This window comes from Chionomys nivalis, chromosome X (genome assembly GCF_950005125.1).
Source record: "Chionomys nivalis chromosome X, mChiNiv1.1, whole genome shotgun sequence".
Classification (NCBI taxonomy): Eukaryota; Metazoa; Chordata; class Mammalia; order Rodentia; family Cricetidae; genus Chionomys; species Chionomys nivalis.
In genome coordinates, this window is record NC_080112.1 from 130,791,930 (window position 1) to 130,816,533 (window position 24,604).

Below are 24,604 nucleotides of genomic sequence, written 5' to 3' on the forward strand. Positions count from 1 at the left end.
AAATTTCTTTTGATTTTTCAAACAAAAGTTTTTTTCTGTTAACTTCTGAACTAACCTATTAGTGCAGAGGCACAGATGCAAACAGAAAACAATCATCTTTCCTGGGAAGCATTTCCAGTTGTCCAGTGATGAAGTTTCCAGCTAGATATGTTAAGTGATGGTGGCCTGAATGTATCTAAAATATGTGTGTCATGCTATGTCAATTAATTATCATCATGGGTAGTTTGTTTTGTTGTTGTTGTTACTTGATAGATGCTGGGCTCATTTAGGAAGAAGGAACCTCAACTGAGTAAATGCCTCCATCAGACTGGCCTATAGGCAAGTCTGTGGAGCATTTTCTGGATTAATGATTGATGTAAAAGGGCCCAGTCCAATGTGGGTGATGCCTTCCCATCCCTGGGTAGGTGGTCCTAGGGTATCTAAGAGACAAACTTAACAAGTCACTAGGAGCAAGTCAGTAAGCAGAATTCTTCCATGGCTTCTGTTTCGGATTCTGCCTCCAGGTTCCTACCCTGAGTTCCTCTGCCCTGACTTTCCTCGGTGATGGACTGTTCCCTGGACAAGTATGACGAATTAAACCCTTTCCTTCCCAAGTTGCTTTTGGTCAGTGTTTTATCACAGCAAGAGAAACCCTAACTAAGATACTTACAGACCCAGCTTAGTTATTCACCAATGACTTCTAGAATAATATATGATTTCCTTAGCAGTTTTTATCCAAGTGCTTTTATTTCTTGGCCAGATATGACATTATCTTAAAAGTTCCATAAAAAGACCAAATTACTGATGGACTTAGTCACACGCACCACAGTGGCAGTGGAAAGTAGGAAGCCTGCGTTGAGCAAAACTTGTTTCTTATCCCTGCTTTCTGATTCCTGCCTCACTCTATGCGGGCATCGTTGAGGGCATCATATAGATAAAGTTGACACCTTCTTTTATTTCAGGCATCTCTCACAACATTGTCTAAGGAACACCATACTATGCCAGATCTGTAGACTGGCAACCCCAAAATCCTGACTCCTGAAAGTCACCTCAGGAGACAATATGAAAATAAGGCAAGTGGTCCTCAGTAATGTCACCATGATAGGACAGGAACACACAAAGGTCATACAGCCTAATTTCCTGTTCTGTATCAATTACCTGTCGCAATAATAAGACTATCTAAGAAACAACCAAAAAAAAGCCTCAATAGCATAAGTGTTTATAGTTTGTATGCCTAAAATAACTCAGAGTTGGCAGACACCTCTGCTGGTCTTGGCTGAATTTGCCTGCAACTCTGGAAGTTGGCTTCTGCTTGGGCAACTACTTAATAGTCGGCCAGCCTAAACAGGTTCTCTTGGCAAAGAGAAAGGTGTGAGGGACAAGCCCCAATTGTTCAAGTTCATCAAGTCACTGCTGTCATCAGCCCTGCTTAACACAAACAAATGATGGACACACTCACAGAGCCTGCAGTGGGATGGCACTACAAAGTGACATGACCTTAGACATTATTACGGCAAAGGATGAAGACCTGAGTCCATCAGTGCAATTCACCGTACTTCCTACACCCAAGGTGGAGCCCACGCATTCGTCTAAATGCGCTGAAAGCCGAGTTAGGATTTTCTACGTCTCACATTTTTCAGATTAAAGTTTTACAGGTCTTATCAGCTTCACCACCTGTGGTGTAAGCAGTGCGTCCCTCTGTTTACTCTGAATTTATCTCGGGTGTGCTTCCAGCTGAATTGCCTTTCAGGTAGAAAAAGATTGGGCCAATACAATTGTCAACACTCCGTCCTTCGCTGTTCCAGGTCACACATTTTCATTACTGAGGTTTTCTACAGCTTCCAGCCCTCTCTGACCTCTAACTCATTCTGACTATTCTTGGGAAGGGGCAAGGATCCCTTTCTTTCTTTCTTTCTTTCTTTCTTTCTTTCTTTCTTTCTTTCTTTCTTTCTTTCTTTCTTCCTTCCTTCCTTCCTTCCTTCCTTCCTTCCTTTTTTTTCTTTACATTTGAACACCAGCATTGTATTTTTAAAGGCTTGAGAAATGTTCTCTCTTTTACTTTCAGAACCATCTGAACAACGCTAATCATTATAGTCATGGAAATGTATTTAGTTAATGTCTTCAGGAGACAATCCAAAATGACTTCGAGGTCCTTTGCTGGTCAGAACTATTTCTTCTGGTTCATCAGCTTCCTGTAGCAGCCCGCTCACACACAACTTGGATTTTCCAAACCAGTTCCAATTCATGCAATTCCAAATATATGACAACTTTTTGTGGCAAAGGTTTTTGTTATGGTAAGGATTATCTTATCAAATACTTGTTTTTGTGTTAGTGATCTTCTAAAACCCTTATATGGGCATTTCATAAATATTTATTTTATGGGCGAAATTTTTTTCAAAATTTGCAAGGCCTCCCTGAAGCAATAAATGCATCACACTACTAAGATCAGAAGGACCTAACAGCCTCAAAGATATCGGTGGTAATCTCAAGTATTTTACTGACTTTCTCTTAAGAGTCAGTTCCTGCTAAGTGAATGTTAAACTCTGGGAATTTCAGAACTATTTATTTTCTCTGTCCAAGAAGTTCATTTTCCATTACCCATCCCCCCGCAAGATAAACTAGATCATCAGATAGTCTCATTAAAGCAAACTCGGTGTCTAACTCTGCGAGTCAGTGCAAATCTAAGAACAAGTGTAGATCTAAAATAAAACAGGAAAGTCTGCAGTATGCAAATTTATGGGAACACATTCTCCCCTTTGCCCACAAAAGGCTCGCTGTGAAAATACACAGGCAAAGGTTGATATTTCTTAATTCTTGACCCTGAATTCTCCACTGACAAGGCCAAAAAGCAGGCAAAGGAAGGAACGTGATGGCTTTTTCCCAGAAACCTACTTCCCAGCAGCTGTTCTGTGAATCTCAGAAAAGCCTCAGAAATGGGAGAAGCTCGCTTCCTTCAAATCTGACCTTTCTGGGGTGATCTTCATTCACAAGCACCTGAGCTGAGCATGTGGCTCAGCGTGAGTACTTACCTGGCATGCACAGGGCTCTGGGTTACAGTTCCATATCACACAGCAAAATCTAATAAAACCTGCACTCTTGAGATACCAGAGACACAATGGGCCTTTCAAAATGCAAAGCCACTGAATAATACTTCTTGATGAAGGTCAAACCAGATGCCAGGTACAGTATCAAATTACACACAAACACGCACACACACCCTGCATATTCTTTAAATTCAGCATTCCCTTATAGTGTATGCTATATTTTAATACTCTGATCATAATTTTCTTCAGTTTACATCTGAGTCAAATGGGTCTGAAGGAAGTTAACACAATTACTCAACTAAATGGGAACAAATACAGAGACCGACAGCTAGATATTATGCACACACAGAGTGAGAGACCTTGGAACACTCCGTTCTAAAAGGGAATTCTCCATCACATCCCTCCCTTCAGGGCTCAGGGAACCCAGTAGAAGAGGAGGCAGAGAGAGTACAAGAGCCAGAGAGGATGGAGGACACCAAGGAAGCAAAGCCCTCTAAATCCACGGGACTGATGCACGTGTGAAATCCGAGAGACTGGGACAACATGCTCAAGGCCTCCGCGAGTCTGACCAGATGGACTCCTAGATAGCTGAAAAGAGAAATGGACAGATGCCCCCGTCACTAGCCCAGAAGCTATCTCCAGTTGATAACCACTTGCAAACAAAAATAGAATTTTCTTCAGGGGCGTCTCACTGAAGAAATCAACTACTCTTAAGGGTAGACTGTATGTCCAGCAGTAGGTGGCCAACAGAGACTAATTCAATGGCGTCCTTGTCTCATAATGTTGGGTCAGGGCTTTTCCTTTTTGTTTTGTTTGTTTTTTAATTGTATCATATATATATATATATATATATATATATATATATACACACATACACTCTCTGTGTGTGTCTCTATGTCTCCCTCTCCCTCCCTATAGGTCCTTTGTGTATACTTTACAGCTTCCGGTTTAGTGTTTTTGTGGAATTCCTGAGTGTACAAACAAGTGGGTCTCTATGTCTCTATCTGTTTCTTGGACCTTTTCTTGGGCTCTTTTCCTTCTGTTTGTTTGTCTTGCCCTAATCTGATGCGTTAGTTTTTGTTCTATCTGATTAGATTTCATTTTATTACTATCTTTTAGATGCCTGCTTGGTTTCTGATGAGAGACAGAGAGGGAGTGGATCCGGATAGAAGGGGAGTTGGGGAGGAACTGATAGGAGGGTGGAGGGAACTGTAATCAGGATATAGTATGTGAGGGGACAATTTATTTTCTAAGACACGTTAGACCTTCAGCCTCTACGATTCAAAGGAGGAACTGAACCCAGGCTGTTTGGCCCAACTTCATGCTTACTATGTCATGGTCACACTCCACTCCATGTGAACGTATTGGCCCCTATAGCACAGTGCGTCTCAGCAACCTCATCTCAAAACTCCTGTGACACCTGTCCACTGCCTAGCATCTAAGAGAATCTCAACATATGAAACGAGGGGAGAACAGAAAGATGAATCACACACAGTTGCCTCTCTTGGCAGGGAAACTCACATCAGTTCACCTGAGTGCCTTGATGCCCTTCTTCACCACTTCCTGCAAATGGGATATGGAGTCCCTTGTCATTTTTCTTTCATTTAAGTGTGCTTTATTCCTTTAAAAGGTACACAATTTCCCCCTGTTTAAAATATCTAATGTTTTATACTCTTCCATTTCTAGTTTTTGCTCTCATCAACCTGTATGATTGAAAATAACACCTTTTTTTTTTGCACTGAGCCACTGAGTCAAACCACAGCACCACAATAATCTCAGAGATGGTCTCAGCAAATACCATTACATCTCAATCTATAATATGAGTTCTGCATATGTAGGCCCTCAAAAGAACTATTCTGTTCCTCTTCAAAACCCCTCACTCCCTCTTCTACTAATAACAGCAATGTCTTCCTTTTCTCCTGAGCCCACAAGCATCAAGCATTATTGAGGCGTTTCTGTAGAGCTGATGAAGCATATGGGAGTATTATCTATTTGTTCACAGGTGAATAACTTAATTTTTAGGTGCGAAAGACGGCTCAGTGGTTATGAATGTGTACTTCCTTTGTAGAGGAGGCAAGCTTGGTTCCCAGTATCTACGCCTGGTGGCATAACTTCAGCTCCTGGGATATGCAATGTCTCTGACCTTGATGGACACCTGCACTCGCATGCATGCTTTTAAAATAATAAAAAGAAATCTTAACACAAAAAGTAACTAAGACCCAGACTATCTAATTAACTAAGTCATGCTCACTCAGCTAAAAAGTGCTCGGGCCAGGATTTGGATGTCAGTAGTCTTTTCTTAAATAGTTATCCTATTTTCCACATATACTTAAAAGGCACTTCAGGATCTGTGAGAAAAAATAATTCTAAGTCCTTGTACTTGTCAAGCAAAATATGTTGCTTTCCCAGAGTAGGCTGAGATTTTTCAGGACTGGTTTAATTATAGCTTTTCTTCTGTGACCTTTGGAAATTCCTCAGCGCTCTGTGACAATGGAAGAAGGAATTCCCAAGTCCAGTTTCACCTAAGCCATGGTTACCTTAATTACTAAGCGACTGCCTTCAGTAAACTGCCACTTGCATTTTTCAGTTACTATGTCATTTGTAATCCTCAAAAAGACTCAGATAGTCCTTTTGCCATTATAAGCTAAAGAAAGTTATTGACTCAATAACTTCCAACATTTCCGTGAATAGTGATGGTAACTTTATCAAAAATTTCCACTCCGTCTCTGGAACCGTCTCTGGAATCTGGGCAGAGAATTCATTCATAATAATTTTCCAGATGAACTTTAAGGTCAATTGAATTTAGTCATCTGGAATCCTAGGATCAGAGCTACAGAGGCAATTATTCAACCTCACACTTCAGAGACTTCTATGATTTCCCTCTCCACTTTTATAGGCAGTAACTCTAATCTTCTGTAAGCAATCAATACCCCTTAGGTAGTCTCAAAAAACTCACCATCTTTTGGGCATTCTCCTCAGTAATATTGGTGTTATAATTCCAAGAAGCAAGTGCACTTTGATAAGACAGGTCTTCAGCTTCTTGGTTAAACTTGTCTAAAAATGCCTTGGCATCTTCCTCGATGATAGACTGGGCGGTAGTTACAGCAACAAGGCTGAGAAGGAGCCAGGAGGAACGTGACATCTTTCCCCGTGCACCAAGCTCCCATCCACTGAGCAACTTTCCCTAGAGTAAAATCTCTTCATGAGTTTTTCTCTCTCATCAGCCTTTGAACTTGGGTTGGGCACTGAGAAGGGAAGACAAAAAAAAAAAAAGCAGAAGAAGAAACAGAAGAGAACAGTAAACAAGCTGCTGAACCAATATGAAGTTAATCCTGGAGAGGACAGATATGTAAACAGATATTTTAGGATGATTTTTTTTAAATAAACTAAATAGAGACATGTTATTCATTAATCCTAGAAAACCTTAGCTCTGCTAGTATTTTATGGCCAAATCAAAACTTGGGCATTTGGTTAATATGTTCCTTAAAAGCTGTTAAAGTTACACTGTGGATTACTATGATTTTACAGTAACAAAAAAGAGGCTAGAATCAGAAAGTATGGGGGACACATTGGAACTTATAACTGTTTCCGACCATTCTATCGATAAGTTATGCATCTTTTCTTTTTGCTGTTTTGTGGTTAGTTGTTTTTCAAAACAGGGCTTCTTTGTAAAGCCCTGGCTGTCCTGGACCTTGTTCTCTAGCCTAAGTTGGCCTCGAACTCACAGAGATCCTCCTGCCTCTGCCTCCCCAGAGCTGGGATTAAAGACATATGCCACCACTGCCCAACCCCATTCTTGATTTCAATTTCAAGAGAATTCTCACAAAAATTCAGTTCCTTATTTAACAGTTTCCTTCCCATTAGGCAACTTTGCCTTTGTCTTTATGAGCTTTTTTTTTTTTTTAAAAAAAAAAAAAAACTTATTTCTCTTCCCATTTAAGAACCTGTAAGACTCTTCTCTGCTATATAGGTTTAATCCTCCCAATGTGGCTTTGGCAAAGCTTCAAGCTGTTGTTTTCCATTTCTTGTGAGACATGTTAAATTCTAGTTCTATAGCTGACTTCATCAAGTGCCTCTTTCCCTTTGGCTTACCTGCTTAAAATTTAGCTGAGATCACAAGGAAGTAATAATGCCTCCACATTATGAAATCCAAAACACATCCACGTCAGGTCCCGGGCTTCCCTAGGCATGGGATCATGGCAATGTGAACACCAAAGGGAATTTGCTGGTTATCCTGTTGAAGTTCAGCAGCTGGCTCCGTGTCCTCATTCCCAGGGTGTCAGCATGGCACAGATAAAAGAGAGGAGCCACTTTAAGTGGCAGGGTGCATAGGCCTGCTTGGTTGTGATTATGAAAGCTTCACACAGAGAAAACATTTCTCCACCCAGAAAAACAAGTCTTCCAGGTTTACACGAAATGGTAATAAGCAAGCCTGAAAAATAATTCTACTACTTCACTTTATCCCAAACTTGGACAGACAGTTGTAGAATGGGGGGGGGGAGCAGTAATTGTTCTAAGTGCTTTATGTTACAACATTTTATTTAAGCATCACCACATAGCAAGGGTAAATATTTCCTTCGCCATTTTATGGACTGGGAAATTGAGCTTAAGTAGCTAAACCTCACTAGGTTAATAAGAGGTGGAACCGGGCCATGAAATCCAGCCCATCTGGCTCTAGAGTACAGTCTCTAAACTAAGTTGTATGCTACAGTCTGAGCAGGAATGGAGCCATCCTTAGCTAAGGGAGAAGGACTTAGTGAAGATGATGGATTTGGTTCCACTATATCACTTGGGGATCAAGATAAAGCAGGTGGCACTTTTAAACAACAACAAAAATATTCAAAGAAAATGACATGAGAGAAACCTCGGTGCAGACATGGCAGTAAAGCTCTTCCATACCCAAGGAATCGGAAAGCTCCTTGCTTCTCACAAGCTTAACGAGCAAGACCGACAGCACACTGGGGAGCAGCATGTGAGTCTCTGAACATGAACACTGAATGAGAAAAGGCTGAGAGAAACCTCCAGTCCCATAACCTCATGAGTGAAATACTTGGAGTTAGGAGAGAAAATGTAGTCCAAATTCAGTTTACTGAGACAGAAGAGAAGATTGACACGATCAAATTAAAATGTGAAAAGCAAGATACAAAGTCCAAGCTAAAGGTAGATGGACAAGAAGACGAAGAGGCAGGAAAATGGTGGAGGCCGAGAAATGTGCAGCAAGGGAAGTGGTGGAGTTGTGTGTAGTGGTACTTCACAAAAACTAGCTTCTGGAGGCCAGCAGCAAGTACTCACTGGCTTGCTGGGGTTTCCGTTCACTCTTCATTGAGAAGATGATGATGCTCGGTTACCTAGAAGTATCGTCTCTGCACCTGTTCCGGGAATGGAAAGACTCCTCTAGAAATGGAGGGCAGGTGACCCAGGAAAGCAACGGGCCTCAAGGAAGATATCACCTTCAAGGAAAGAGAGCCAGAAGGAAGAGGAGATGTCCAGACACACAAGAAAGCTATTCTGACTTTGAAAACCCTTTGAGTTGGGGGTGTGTTTGATTAAAGGTAGAGAGAAGAATTTGGCCTTGATGTTTGACAAAGTTGTAAAGTAAGGGTTTTATTATGTGACCAATAAGCACTTGGAAAATGTCTATCAGGTCCATAAGGAATTTTCCAAGAAGAAGTCAGATGCTGTCTCCCTTATTTCCCCTCTAATGAAAGAATACAATCCTTTTTTCCTATAAGAAAAATTCCAGAGACATAATACAGCTTTCATTTTGGTACAAATTGAGCGAAAGGTTAAGTGCTATGCCTCAAACCAAATGTTCCGGAAACAACCACACAGTACAGTATTAGGCACAAGGCTGATGTCATAGCCAACAGGAATCTTGATTCAGCTGGCATTTGCTGACTACCTGCTATGAGTGCCGTAGCAGTCTAGATATTATATACATGTACTAACATACAAGGCAGCAAAGATTCCCATAGGTGTCGTATTATATGACGTTAGGGTATAGGGAACAACTGCGTCGTTTGTGATAAATACTATGACTTGCATTAATCAGGAGTCGGAGAAAGGAAGGAAAGAAGATGATGAAGTAGGAAGACACCCGTTTTGTCAAAAAAAAAAAAAAAAAAAAAAAAGGTGTCTCTGAAAAGGCGCCATGCGGGCAGAGATGTGAGAGGCTGTGAGGGATGTGTGAAAGCCCCCTGAGAGAAGCGTCTTCCAGATGCAGGGAGCAGTCGTGCACCAGAGGCCTGTGACTCCGTGTGAAACTCAGGAGAAAACCTTGGTCTTACACCAGGAGGGCCCGAAAGAAAATTCCTTCTGTGGTTTTTTTTTTTATTCCCCCTGGGGCGTGCAGCAAGACAATGGAAGCCTTCAAGGGGAGAAGTCACACGGCAGGAGTTTTGACGCTCTCTGGCTGCTACTTAGTGAACACTCTGAGGAGGTGGAGCTGCACTTCACGAATTTCTACATGAGTAGTAATAAAAGCTACTCACAGTGGAAGGAGCAGTGTGATAATAATAAGTCACCTTCTGGACTGAAAGACTTAAGCAAACTGTCAATCTTTCAGGGACATTCCTTGCCTCCGTGGTTGGCTGAGAGCTTGATTCCAGGGTCCATTTGGATCCTGATTTGTTGATGTTTACTGGCTTGGGTTAACAGAAGAGCCCATTTGTGGAAGAAGCAGGTTCATTTTTGAAAGAAAACAAATCGGAGAAAGAAGGTCTTATTGAGCCTAGCCATAAAAACCGAGGCAGGTGCTCTGCCTGCCTAATGGTTGGGCCCTGGTACAAAGCTTCCCCTGCAGGAGGGCGGGAGAGAAAGGAAAATTGGAAACACAAGCAGCTCCCTCCTAACCTCTCCAGATACTGTCTTTGTGGTTACTACACTTGCTTCGCGCCAGGCTCTGCACATAAATTCTTCACCATAACATTGTGAGACCCTTGTTGTAACTAAGGAAACAGCTTCCTAGTGAATCTCATGACTGATCTACACTGCCACAACTGCCAGCATTTTGATTCCAGGCTGTTAGAAGACAGATACCTTCTCTCTGTTACGTTATAGCTTCATTACCTACTGACTTCATGTACCTAGTAAGTCCTCATCAGTCTGGCATGTTCCGAGAATAAGCAGGCCCACACAAGCAAAATGGAAATGTGATGTTTGGACTACACCAGTTTTATGCTTTGCACCTATTTAAAATGGAAAGAATTCTAGGACAGACTCCATACTGATTCTGATTTCTCTTGGATATCGCTTTGGGTTGGATTATTTTGTTGAGTTTTTTTTTCTTTGATGAATATTATTTACTGACTAGTTCATACCATGGACTCCAGGGCTCTACATGAAATGACTCCAGGTAGTTTTATTGCTAACAATTCTGCTGTGCCTGCACACTCGGAGTTCACAGTGCTCCTTGGAATATCAGCTCATAGGAGCCCCGCCCACCACAAATCTCCCTGCTTTTGACCGGCTGTCTGCTGAGACCTCAATGGAAACTAGATAATCAGAAGATTCCTTCCCGAAGCTCCCTTTTGCATAGGTTCCTACCTTCGGGTGGGTCTTCAATCTGCTAGAACAAAGTACATAGACTTTGAAACCCAGGTTTCCCTTACTGCTCAACTTCTTATGTACTTCCAACTGAGTCAGCTGCAGTAAGGTTGCCACACAACTAGAGCAAAACCCTCTTCTGCTTCCCCACGCTGGAAACTTTAAAGAAAAGAGGGCGTTTCCTTTGACACTTCATCTTAAAATTGATTGAATAATGTTTCTGACAGGAACAAAATAGGGATATTAGGGATACAGAAAAAAAAAAGAGAGAGCAATTTAGAGTTTACATGACCAGAAATGGTACATACTTAGTGTATTTTTTGGGCTGTGCATTGATCACATACAGTAAGTTCATAAGTTCTTTAGAAAAAGGATGTACTTTCTGCTCATTCTTGCATTTTTTCCATACTCAGCTGCATAGCAAACCACTCCTCCAATCTCCACTAACCAACTTGACAAATCTTTTCATCTGAGTCCTAATTTGTAAGAACACACTGTGTGTACCCAAGAAGTTGTACTTATTATGAGTGTCTGAAATTTGTGATTCTCTTTTACTTTTTGCCATGGTAACACTAATGTATTTTTGCATTCAGACTACAGTGTATTAGACAGCACTAGAACAGGGGGGCCACTAATATCAATTTATATCTAGGACCTTAGCAACCCTAAGTTTCTAAAATTTAAAGCTTCCTCCCAAATTGAGGCATTATACACAAAACAGGGCCCATGACACAGTTAAAAAGAAAAAGTGACGTGATCTCATTTACATTTGAGAGAAATCACTCCGACTGCTCTTCCAAGAATGCACTCCATGTAAAGCAAGATTATACACAGAAATCAGCAAGGAATACATTTATTCAAGCAAGAAATGACAGGGTAGCCAGTTAGTGGTAGCGCATGCCTTTGATCCCAGCACTCAGGAGGCAGAGGCAGGCAGATCTCTGTGAGTTCGAGGTCAGCCTGCTCTATAAAGCAAATTCCAAGACAGCCAGGGATACCAGAGAAAAAGAAAAAAAGAGATGATAAGGGCTTGGTGGTGGTAATATTGATAAGGCATGGTTAGATTCTGAATGCATTTTCTATATTTAAAAAAATTCTCATAAATTGAAGGATCACACCAGTATTTAGAGATTAAACTAATGAAAAGGTCAAAGTTGAGGTCAATTTTAGTAAACAGGTTTGGAGGGAAGATTAAGAGGCCAATGGCATTTAAGAGATCAGGTTGGAAACCCAACTGAAAATGCTGAGAAGACAAATCTGAAATTTGGCAGAAAGGGCAGGGAAGGAAATGTAAATCTGATAATTACCAACTACAGACAGCTGATTAAACATATCTTGTCAATTAAAATCAAGTGGTCCCAGTGTACTGAAAATTATTACTTAGTCCAGACTTAAGAGAAATAAGAGCCAGGCAATGGTGGTGTCCACCTTTAATCCCGGCACTCGGTAAACAAAGGTAGAATCTCTGAGTTCAAGGCCAGCCTGGTCTACAGAGTGAGTTACAGGGCAGCCTGGGCTACACAGAGAAACCCTATCTCAAAATAACAACAAAAAAGATAGACCAATAAGAAAAAAGTTATGGAAACAGCCCTCCCTAGAGGAGTCGTCTGTGAAATAAACATGGTGATTGGAGGTGGCACAGCTCAGAAGGAAAGGGATCCTGGCAGTCCGGAGCCCGGGTATATTGAGTGTTACAGCTCGGGTGGAAGAGGGCTCTGGCTGTCGGGAGCCAGGGAATAGCACAGACCACAGTAAGGGTAACAGTTTACAGCACTGCTCTAGGGAAGGTTACCCCAGTGTGACAACACTGCTCTGGCAGAAGAGGGCTTCCCCAGCCAAGTTGTTGCAACTCAGTTCTGGCGCTCCAGAGTGTAGCAATTCTGTTCTGCTAGGGGAAGGCTTCCCCAGTGAAAGCATAACAGCCCTGCTCTGCTCTGCTCGGTCTCTTTCTTCTGCGAAACCTCCTAGTTCAAGAGATTTATTGGGAGGAAAGAATCCAGGAGAATGGCTGTCTCTGCCAGCATGGAAGAAGAGCAGCCAGAACCTGAACAGGCACGGAGTTTATATAAGGCTTCTTAGGGGCAGATTTCTCCCAGGAAGAAGGGGGATTGGCTAGTTTAGTTGGTCAGGGGCAGAGATGGCTGATTTTCAAAGCCAAACTGTGTTTCTTTCACTGGCCTTTTGAAGTTTTTTGGCTCTAGTTTTTGGGACCAGGGCATATTTCTTTCATTGACTCTGATTCTAGGGACACAGTGTGTTTCTTTGGCACTGGTTTCAGAGTCATGGTGCATTTCTTTGGGTCTTGGTTCAGGGATAAAGCATTTCTTTCACTGGCTCGGGTCTCAGAACCAGGGTGGGTTTCTTTCACTTGCTCTGGTTTCAGCAGGGTGGGTTTCTTGGTCTGGCCCTTTTACCCTACAGTGATGATGCAGGAGAACTGTAGGATCTTGACCAGAATAGCAATTGTTTTCACTAGTTTTCAACCACATTAGAACTATCTCAGGAGCACAGGGATACTGAGTTGATGTAAGATGCATATCTGGGAAGGGCAAGTAATATAAAAGATCATCGGTGTTAAGCAACTTAGACCCAATGCAAAGTAAAGTGTCAACATTGGTGGCATTCAAAAGACAGTAGAAGACTCATTTTAGAGCCAGATTCCATCTCTCAGCTCAAGTTTAAAGGTGACTCAAAACTTTTCCATGTTGGTCAATGCTTCCTAATTGTCTCTAAATATCATTGAAAAGCCTTCGCTTTTGTTGGCTTCTATCCCAGTCTAAGAGTCATGCTTTCTGCTCCAACTGAAAATGTTCAGTGGTAGTTGTCTTCTTGACAGACTGTGCCTGGAGAACTCATTGTACTCATCCTCATTCATCTAAGGGATTTGTCTGGTTTAGGTCATGGGTGGGGTCTTAGTCAAGGCCAGTTACTACTTTTCTCCCCCATCTCCATTCGTTCAGAGTCTCTCTTAGCAATGTGTAAGATGACCCCCCTACAGCTCCTAGTAATCCCACGTTTCTCCCATTCAGGTACTAAACCTGCTTAGCATCTGAGATCAAATAAAAGTCAGTGTGAGATTCAGGGTGAATAGCCATAGATCATATGAAAGCCCTTAAAAGCCAATGAAACAATATGCAGTGTGGTGGTTTAAACCTCACTGTCAACTTGACTAGGTTGGAAATCACCTAAGAGACACAAGGTTTGACTGTGGAGCAAAGTCCTACAATGATCGCAAGCAACATCGTCATGTGGATTGGTACCTCAAACTTAATAAAAGAAAGATGTGACCTAGGTCCCATCATTCATCTCTTTCTACTTCTGAACTGTGAATGCAGTATGACCAGCTGGAGTTCGAAGCCAGCAAATCATAACAGTGAATATGGTAGAGATTTATAGCAACTTTAAAAAGTGGAAATTCTTCTCTACAAGATGAGGTTTGGAGCTACATTGAATTTATATGCTGGATGACATGAAAGAAAAAAGATATTATTCTAAGCCAGACATTGGGCTTGGTGGCTGATGTGTTGTTATTTGTAGGCCTGTATTTTATACGAGAGATTTGTAGCCAGGTTCTTTGGCCATGTTTGGTTTCCAGGACAGTGCTGTCCTGCCAGACAAGCTGTAGCCTCCTAACAAAGGCCTCAGGATGTATTGTTCCCTCTCTTTTGTTATTATGTAGATCGCCTAGGGAGAGGTGTGGATTTTAAACTGGTGACTGAGTTGCAGGTATGGTGGTACTCCTGTGTCCCCTGGAAAAGAGAATATTAATGAGTTTTCGCCTTGGTTTGGAGGGGGAATAAAAGGTGTTTGAATAATAAACGTGGGTGATTTTTAGGAATGAATAAAGCCTGAGATGCCCTTTTGGTATTGTTGTGTAAACTGTGTCTCATTATTTTTTGTGTCTCTGTATTGGTCCAGTTAGGGAAGGGTAGATTTGTGTTGAGGCTTTGGACCCCGACAGTTATTGAAGAGATCGAATGATCCTGTAAGAAAGAAATTACTACCACTTTTTGTAAATGAATATCTACCTCATCAAACTACTTCTTCCAAGATCATACTATTAGCTTAGCAAGTTGCAAGTCTTTAGCTTATAAAGTCTCAAGTCTAAGTGTTGAATGCAGGTCATTCTTTCTCCTGACCCAGATACCTCAGCCTACAATCAGTGTGTTGGACAGCAAGAAGAGTGCGCACCCTCTGACAATGAATGAGATGAGATATCTTCATGCCGCAATTACCATGACACCAAATTCATTGCCTACTATGAAACTGGGATATCAATGAGTAATATAAAACATATGGAAATTTTCATAGTTGATTTCATTAATAACATTCATTTGCAACATCCTTAGTCATCAGGGAAATGCAAGTCAAAATGACTCTAAGATACCATCTTACACCTGTCAGGATGGCTAAGATCAAAAACACTGATGACAGCTTATGCTGGAGAAGATGTAGAGTAAGGGGAACACTCCTCCACTGTTGGTAGGAGTGCAAACTTGTACAGTCACTTTGGAAATCAGTATGGCAGTTTCTCAGGAACTTGGAAATCAATCTACCTCAAGACCCAATGATATCACTCTTAGGCATATACTCAAAGGTTGCTCAATCATACCACAAGGACACCAGCTCAACTATGTTCATAGCAGCATTATTCTTAGTGGCCAGAACCTAGAAACAACCTAGATGCCTCTCACCCAAAGAATGGATAAAGAAAATGTGGTACATTCACACAATGGAGTGTTACTCAACTGCAAAAACAATGACATCATGAAATTTGCAGACAAATAGATGGAACTAGAAAAAAAATCCTGAGAGGTAACGCAGACCCAGAAAGACAAACATGAATGTTCATCCAGTAACAGATGGAAGCAGATGCAGAGCCTGAAGTCCAGTTGAAGAGTTGGAGGAGGATCTATATAAACAAGGGGGGGTCAAGACCACGGAGACAGCTGACCCAAGGTCATGGGAGCGCACTTACTTTGGACCAACAATTGGGGAGCCTGCATGGGACCAAACTAGGTCCTCAGCATGTGGGTGACAGTTGTGTGGCTTGGTCTGTTTGTGGGGCCCCTGGCAGTGGGACCAGGATCTATCACTGGTACATGAACTGGACTTTTGGAACCCATTCCCTGTGGTGGCATACCTTGCTCAGCCTTGATGCAGAGGAAGGGGCTTGGTCCTTCCTCAAATTGATGTGCCAGGCTTTGTTGACTCCCCATAAGAGGCTTTACCTCTTCTGAGGAGTGAATAGGGGGGTGAGATGTGGGGAGGTGAGGGGAGCGGGAAAAGAGGAGGGAGGGAGAACTGTGGTTGGTATGTTAAAATGAATAAAAAATTTAAAATAAAAAGAAAAACTTATTAAATGTAATCATTCATTTAAGTCTTTTCTTTTTTAAGTTTTTTTTAAAAAATTCCATTGATTCTTCATTCTTAATTAGTATTGTGCCACCTATAGCCATAAATTAGCATTTATTTTCCCACAAGTGTGTTTGTCAGAATCCTTAGACAAAACAGAAGGTAGTTTTCTAATAGCAATAGCAAAAAATACCACTCCCCAAAATAGCAGAATTCTAGAATATAAATGCAAAATAGTCTATTAGTCTACAAAATTAGTATTTTAGGCACATCATCAGAAGGTATATATAATCTTTAAATTCAGTGAGCAAAACGGAGAGCTGGTGATTATAATAGCAGTAATTTATTTATTCAATAGTCTGAAATGCTACAAAGTTAAGATATTAGAATTTTATCAAGAGTCCATACCACTAGGTGCTGGAATGATGGCTCAGCAGTTAAGAGCACTTGTTGCTCTTCCAGAAGACCCAAATTTGATTCCCACAACTCATGTTGGAAAACTCACAACCACCTGTAACTCCTGTTCCAGAAGATTGACATCCTCTTCTGGCCCCCGAGGGTATCCACACATACGAGGCATACAGTCACAGACACATAAATAAAAATAGTTTTTAAAGTGTTTACTTTAAACAAAGACAAGAAAAAAGTGAATTCATCCCAGGGAGAACATTATATTAAGGGAAATAATCCAGAAGCAGAAAGAAAAAAGAAAGGAAGGAAGGAAGAACAAAAAACAGAAAGAGAAAGAGAGAGAGGGTCATACTTTCAGATATCTGTAGAAACCAATAAATAAACTTAAACTCAGTCTTACAGAAGGACAGGATGGACTAGTGGTCACAAGAGTTGGGGAGGACAGAGATGGACAGACAGTAAACTCAATAAGGACCACTGAAACACAGAATGGGGAAATTCCAACTATTTAGCATGGTAGGATAATTTTTAGTTAAAGCCATCTATGATATTTTTTTAAATGTCTAACCGTGGAAGAATTTCCCCCCAAAATAAAGTTGATTGAAAATTGAATAGAGAAAAGGTGCTTCTCACCATGATTTGAGTACTACACACTGTATATATGCATTGCATTGCCATAATGTACCCTACAAAGATGTACAACTATTATGACTCTGTCAGAAATAAAGAGTCCCTGCCATTGTTGTGATCCTCCGTCAGCTCTAGAAAAGATGAGATAGTGATCTAACTATAGCACAAATAAGCTAGCATAGTGGCTAACTGGAAAAGTTTCTCTAGCAGCCGTGTTGGATGTGCTTGTTCCTCCATTCACCTTGTGGGAGAAGAACAAGGATGTAATAGTTATGACCTGCAGCTGTGAGAGGTGCCACACCTGCTAGCAACGAGTTCGGGACTGGAATGGGTGTATTTACTTTATACTAAATAGCTGACAACAATCATAGAAGCATAGGTAACCCTATGAATCACAAGATATATGGGGTTCTCTGACACGTATGACCCAGAATTCTACTCCTCCTTTGAAGCTGCAGTTCTGTCCATCATGGGATAATTATGTCACCACGTTCTTTTTTATGTGGTTGAGCAGTTGATTTAAAGTAAAAGGTGTGATTAATATTCTGGAAAGCCCCCCAATAAAGTCAAGGTTCTTGATGATGTCATAGCTTAGTATTAAAGTCCTTAAAGAGAAGAAGGTGGTTATTGAGAATACACTGGATGTGAAAATAACTCTGCAATGTATAGAATTCTCCCCATGTGTGTCCCTCTCGCACACAGTATCTCAGATAAGAAAAGCAATGATGCTGTGATGATTATAAGCTTCAAGAACATGAGACTTCCGAAGAGCTAATGCAATCAGGGGGAAGATCTGAGTGAAACTTGTGGGTCTTGTCTAGAATGCCAGAGAAAGAAGCTCAATCAGAACTCCAAAATTTTCTTCTAGAATCTAGAAGAAAGCTAGAGTCTACATTATCTTGTAAAACTAATGTTGTGCCCAAGGCTGCTAATGGTTATCCACCTGCAGCTTTTCCCATCGAAGGCAAATGGGGAGATGTGAGGGAAAGTATGGGTGATTGGTTATAGGATCACCTGGAATCACTCCATTTCCCAAAATTGAAGAGATGGGGAGTGAATAAGTCACTTTCTAACTTTTCAGAATCATAATACCCTAACTTCAAAGAGTTAGTCTAAAAGTCTAAAAGTCGTAAGTTAAAGTTATGGGCTTCAACACCCACATAAATACATAACTTGAAATTATAAGACATTTCTGATGCCTTGGAGTCTTCTTATTGTTTAATCCAATATCTCTAAGCCTTTACAGTATGGAGATGTGTTGTCATTATGAATATATATAATAAAAACTGGGAGTAAGTTGGGTAAGAGATTTAACATTCAGTTTAATACTCAAAACTCTCCATTGTAAGATATGCTAGCCTTTTTTCAATCTTACCAGGAACCATATTTGATTAAGAAATAGGATTAGTAGAAATTGCACAATATTTTTTCCAAGGCAGTGGTCTACATTTTTTGGAAATAGTCAAAATATTGTAACTTAATAACTTTAATTTTTATGCTTCCAAGAAAGGAATCAGGACCATACTGACTTAGAAATTAGATAATGACATTATGCAACAAGATGCCATTTTTATGTCTCAGTGATTTTTAATGTTTCAACATTAGTTGAAAAGCAAACAAAGCCACTACAATTGTTACAAAGATGAAGCCACTAAGCAACTGTGAAAATTAAAAATTTTAGAACACACTTAGAAGAATTCTCCAAGCAATTCTCCTAGTTACTAAGCCTTTTCACTAGATTTGGTAATGCTATTATCCAAAGCTTTATTCATTCATTCATTCATTCATTCATTCATTCATTCATTCATTTTTGGTGTTCTCTAGAGCAATACTAAATCTCACTCCCAAATTATCAGAGGAGCAGGAATAAGCTACAGGTCACTGGAAATCTTGGTAATCTTTGCAAGCTGACTCAGTGATCCTATCTGATCATTTGTTCAAAAAGTCTTTAGGCTCAAGTTCCACACAAATTTGTATGAACTTAACAGTGAAGAATTATTTTCATTAGATATTTCTGGATGATCTGTGATATTTGAGAGCATAAGGCACTCTAGAGGCAGTATAGGTGCCAAAAAGAAATATACTTCTCTCAGGGCTGGAAAGATGACTCAGTACTTAAGAGCCCTTGCTTGCCCATGAAAAAAAAAATCCAGGTTCTGTTCCCAGCACCTAAATGGTGATTCACAACTGCCTGTAACTTCAGTGTCATGGGATCTAATGCCCTCTTCTGGTCTCCACAGGCATTGCATGCACATGGTGCACATTTTGACAGCAGAGATACACATAAATAAAAATAAAGAGTTTTTAAAAGAAAGAAACTTACTTCTTGGAAAAGTGTAGAAAAGTGAGGGAGGGAAAACTCTATTGCCATTGAGAAATTCCAGCCCTGTCTCTTTTCTAAAGAGAAAGCTGCTGGGGCGGGAGAGGCTGGCAGAAGCAGACTTGACATCATGGGATTCATAATCTGTCCCACCAAAAATTAAAACCAGAAATCATAAGGCAAGGCTAAGTCAGGTTCCAAGACAACCATCAGGCAATGGGCCTTGAAGGCAGAGCACCCTGGAGAGCTCCACAGGACTCGCATAACCTCTTAACAGTAATGGAGAATCTCTGGACAAACTGTCAAGCTATCCAAGAGAAGAGGAGGGGTATGTAGTGCCAAGCAGCTAACAAATTTCTTAGTTTTTATTTAACAGATGTGAAAGGAAAGGGGAGGTCAAGAGAGGAGAGAGAAAATTCTAGGGCACTAATACAGAACGGGACTTTGTAAGCCCAAGTCCAACCAACAAATGGAGGTGCCTGGATTTTAATACATATTTATCATGGAGATCGACTAATTAGAAATAGGGCTTTGTAAATATGCACTACAAAGTATTTGTGTTACATTGAAAAGGCCTTCCTTCACTTCTTCCTGTATTCATGCCTTCCACAGCATGATTTTATGGTCTCTCCAAACATCATCAGATAAAGCTGATTTCTCCTCGTTGGAAATATACTTTGGCCAATAGAATGCAGCAAAGGTGGTGATACATCAGTTCTGAGTTTAGGCCTTAAGAAGTCTGTTATATTCTGTTGATGGAGGTCGCTTGTTCGTTCTCGGCTGCTCAGACCATGAAATAATCACACAGAAGCTATATTATTTGCAATACTGTTTGGCCAATAGCTTAAGCATATTTCTAGCTAGTTCTTATATCTTAAACTAACCCGTCTCCATTAATCTGTGCATGACCATGAGGTTGTGGTTTACTGCCATCGGCAGGCTCTTGCACAGGTGTCTGTCCCTGGCAGCAGCTACATGGCTTCTCCTGACTCTGCCTACTCTCTCTTTTTTTCTCTCTCTCTCCTAAACTGAACTCCAGGAATGTAACACACCATTGGAGCAGAGATGAAGTAACCAAGCCGATCCCATCCTAGACCAGCTAGTCCCTAGTCTTCTTGTACTCTGATCAGAGCCATATGGAAGAAGTCAGGCAGTCCAGAAGAACTTCTGCATTAATTTCAGATCAAACTGTCAAAAGTTGGGATGCTTTTGAGATACAACTAAAGAAAAAGTCAAAACTGACCGAATTGGGCTATAAAAATAGTTATCATAGCCGGGCATTTGTGGTGCACGCCTTTAATCCCAGCACTCGGGAGGCAGAGGCAGGCGGATCTCTATGAGTTCGAGACCAGCCTGGTCTACAAAAGCTAGTTCCAGGACAGGCTCCAAAACTACAGAGAAACCCTGTCTCGAACCCCCCTCCCACCCCAAAAATAGCTATCAGCTCACAGGAACAAGATACCATAATATATTAAATCAAAAGTTAATATAGTGGCTCTGTGTTATCAACGACTCAATTCTCTTCCATCTTTCTGCTGTGCCACCTTCCCCATGTTGACTTTAATTCTGGTGAAAAAGCTCCTATTATTGTCCTAAGATGACTGCACTGATTTCAGGTGTCACGTGCATAAATGGCAGTACAGAAAAAGAGAAACGATTTCTTCTCTCAAATCTTCCTGTCCTTTCATAAAATTTTTGAGTAAAGGAAGCATTTTAAGAGAACTAAAATAATTTGATATTAACCAAGATTTCCATTCGATTCATGATGAAGTGTGGTAGATATCTAACTAGATCTGGTTCTGTCTTTTATATTTTTTTTGAAAATTTTTCATACAAAATAATCTGATCATATTTTACCATCTTTCCAGATCCCCTGCCCACTTCCAACCCACCCAACTCCATGCCCTTTCTTTCTCCTTCTCTTTAGAAAACAAACAAGCAAGCAAATAAGACAAACAAACAAGACAGATTTAAAAAAAACACAAGGAATACACATGTATACAAAAACCCACAAAATCAGAAACCATGACATACAAGCAAAAAAAAAAAAACAAAAACAAAAATAGTAAAACAAAAAAGGCCCAAACAAAGTAATATGAGATAAAAAGTCTACAAACGTACCACTGAGTTCATTTTGTGTTGACCATATACTACTGGCCATTGGATCTACCCTCAAGTATGGTTGCTATAACCAGTGAGACTCCACTGGGGAAAAAAATCAATAAGTGCTCTTAACCACTGAACCATCACTCCAGCCACAGCCTTGGTTCTGTCTTAAGGACATAGAAAGGGATGTCTTTCATATGGAGCAGTATAAGGAATCAACTGTATACACCCACTGTATGAACATTCTGAGGAACCGCTTCTACAGAGACTGTATCCCAAATTTGATGTCAGGGTTCTGGAGAACTTCAGACACACAAGGCAAAATGTGCATGATCATTGTGGCGAACTATCGCCGCCATTACAAGATGGCGCCGAGAGCCTGATGAACAAGTGTGTTTTGGCGTGTTAGACCAACGTCTCTACCGCCTGATCTTGCTCCTGATCTGCCCAGCAACAGCTGCTTCCAATCCCATGCGGCCACGTCTCTTTCGTTCTGAACACGCCCATTCTCCCTGTATATATTCAGCCGCTTTCCGCCATTCGGGGGCCCCCCTACTTCCACCAGTCAACTGTAACCGAGTGCACTTCAATAAAGCGCGATAGAGAAGGATCCTGTGTCGGTGGTCTTCAATTCATCGCTGGTCGAGTCTTGGCGGGCCACAGCTGGTGCCGAAACCCGGGAACTTCGGCGGACACCGTAGGGGGCCGAAGAGGATTCAGAACTCTACACGCGAAGTGGTCGACGTCGGTAAAGTATCCTCAGGTATGTCGAGCTTGCTGGTGGGGGGGGTTGAGCCTGTGTGGTTTGGCATCGCTGCGGTAGTCTTTGGGTTGGTAATTTTTTTCTGCTGCCTGTGCTTGCGGTGTGATCGTCCCGGAGAGGAGTGCCTCTGCTGCGTGTCAAACTGAAAGTAAAATCCGGGGTAGACAACTCGGTATTTCAGTCCCATCGTAAGACTCTCGTAAAGAAGGAAGGTGATGGGCTCGGACAGCAGCAAGGGTCGGGCGCCTGACTTTGTCAGCCCAATACAAGCTTTATTGAAAGAACGGGGATTGAAGGTCTCTGATGGCACTATAAAAACCATATTAAAAGACATTGACCAACAGGCGCCGTGGTTCGTAGTGTCAGGGGACTTAAATATCCCTTGCTGGGAGAAACTGGGGAAGGACCTCGACAAGGCAGAGGAAAGACATCAACTTAGAGCAGGTACGATCCCGCTCTGGAAATTAATTCGTGCTTGTTTAAAAGAAGGCAAGCATATGGAGCATGTGAAAAGAGGGCGACGCGCGTTGACAGAGCATCAGGATAGCCTCTCAGAGTTAAGCTCAATGAAGGGAGATGAGGATAGCAAAAGAAATGGATCCAAACTGGGAGAGAAGGAGAAACCCAGTAAGAAAAAAAGGGACCCCGATCATGGGATAGAGAAAAAAGGAAATCCCGATCAGGGAGCAAAAGGGGAGGAGGGTGAGAGACCTGTGCCAAGTGCACCCCTCTACCCACCCCTCGATGAATTTTTAGATGAATTTGCCACCATGAACTTACATGAGGATGAAGGACTAGAGGGAGATGAGGAACTAACTGAGTGGGAGGAGGAGGACTGGAGGAAGAGGCAGCTAGATATGAGGAGGGCCGATATGAACCACAGCCTAGCTATGCTCCACCGCCATACCCAGGTCGGAACAAGCGTGGTACGGCAGGGGGAGCTCATAGACTCTCTCGAAATACTCTTCGATATCTAGCTGAACTTACCCCAATCCCGTCTATGGCGTTTCCTGTTTTTGAGGATCAGGACCAGCGGAGGTATCATGAACCAATTCCATATAAACAGCTGAAAGACTTAGTCGAGGCCTCCCGGACTTGGGGACCCAACGCACAGTATACCATAACCTTATTGGACAGGATATTGAATTCAGCATTAACACCCAATGATTGGTGGGAGATAGCGCGAGCTTGCTTGACCACCGGGCAATACCTAGATTATAGATCTGTGGTGACAGAGGCAGCCCATGCGCAGGCTAGAGTCAACGCTCAAGCACAAAATACAGCGCCATGGAATGCTGACATGCTTCTGGGTCAAGGCCAATGGGCCGTGAACCAGACAGCTTATCCAGTTCAGGTTTATCAACAAATCCATGATATTTATAAAAGGGCATGGAAAATGATCCCAAAAAGAGGAGAAGTGTCAGGAAATCTGACTAAGATAATACAAGGCCCAAATGAGCCATTCTCAGATTTTGTAGCTAGAATGGTGGAAGCAGCGGGAAAAATTTTTGGTGACGCCCAGGAAGCCATGCCGCTGGTGCAGCAGTTAGTGTATGAACAATGTACAAAAGATTGCCAAAGGGCCATTACTCCCTGGAAGGGAAAAGGGCTAGATGCCTGGCTAAAGGCCTGTCGTGAGATTGGAGGCCCATTGACAAACGAAGGGCTAGCCCGTGCCATGATAGCCGCCACAAAACAAAAGAGCCGCCAGAATGGCTGTTTTGCCTGTGGTAGGCAGGGACATTTGAAACGTGATTGTCCAAACAAAGGGAGCTCAAGCAATGGCCCACCGGCGGGCAGACAACCAGGCACCTGTCCTAGGTGTAAGAAAGGGAAACACTGGGCCAATGAATGCAGGTCAACAAAAGATATTAATGGTCAACCCATAAACAACCCATATGTTCCCAGGTCAAAAAACATGCAGAGGGGCCCTCGACCCCAGGGCCCCAAAATCTATGGGGCAATACAGGAGGGGAACATGGATCCTCCCAAATCGCCCGACGAGCCACATCAGGCTCCGCAGGGATGGACCTCCGTGCCACCTCCGGGTTGGTTTTAACTCAAAGTATGGGAGTACAAGCGATCCCCACTGACATGAAGGGACCGCTTCCAAAAGATTCAGTGGGAATTGTTATCGGTAGATCCTCTAGTACAATGAGAGGGCTGCTGGTACTCCCAGGAGTTATTGACCCAGATTATCAAGGGACCATTAAGATCATGTGTCACTCTCCTTTTGGAATTGTCTCTATAGCTCCGGGAGATCGAATAGCTCAGATGATAGTCGTGCCATCCATGCATGAGCGCTTTCCGGCCCATACCGCGGAGAGAGGAGACAGAGGGTTCGGGTCTTCCGGAGTAGATATGGCCTGCCTTTCCTTGGAGTTGAACGATCGGCCGATGTGTACATTAAAAATAGAAGGGAAGTCCTTTACAGGGCTGATAGATACAGGG

At 41.9% G+C, this 24,604-nt stretch overlaps 1 protein-coding gene across 1 annotated transcript in view; it reads right to left on the reverse strand.

The window, feature by feature from the left end:
* The window catches only part of Ace2 (angiotensin converting enzyme 2), a 49,022-nt gene extending 42,857 nt beyond the window's left edge, over positions 1-6,165 (reverse strand). Inside the window, exon 1 of the mRNA XM_057759983.1 lies at positions 5,980-6,165. Coding sequence (XP_057615966.1) covers positions 5,980-6,165 — 186 coding nt within the window. The remainder of the gene's footprint in view (positions 1-5,979) is intronic.
* Positions 6,166-24,604: the final 18,439 nt, after the last annotated feature.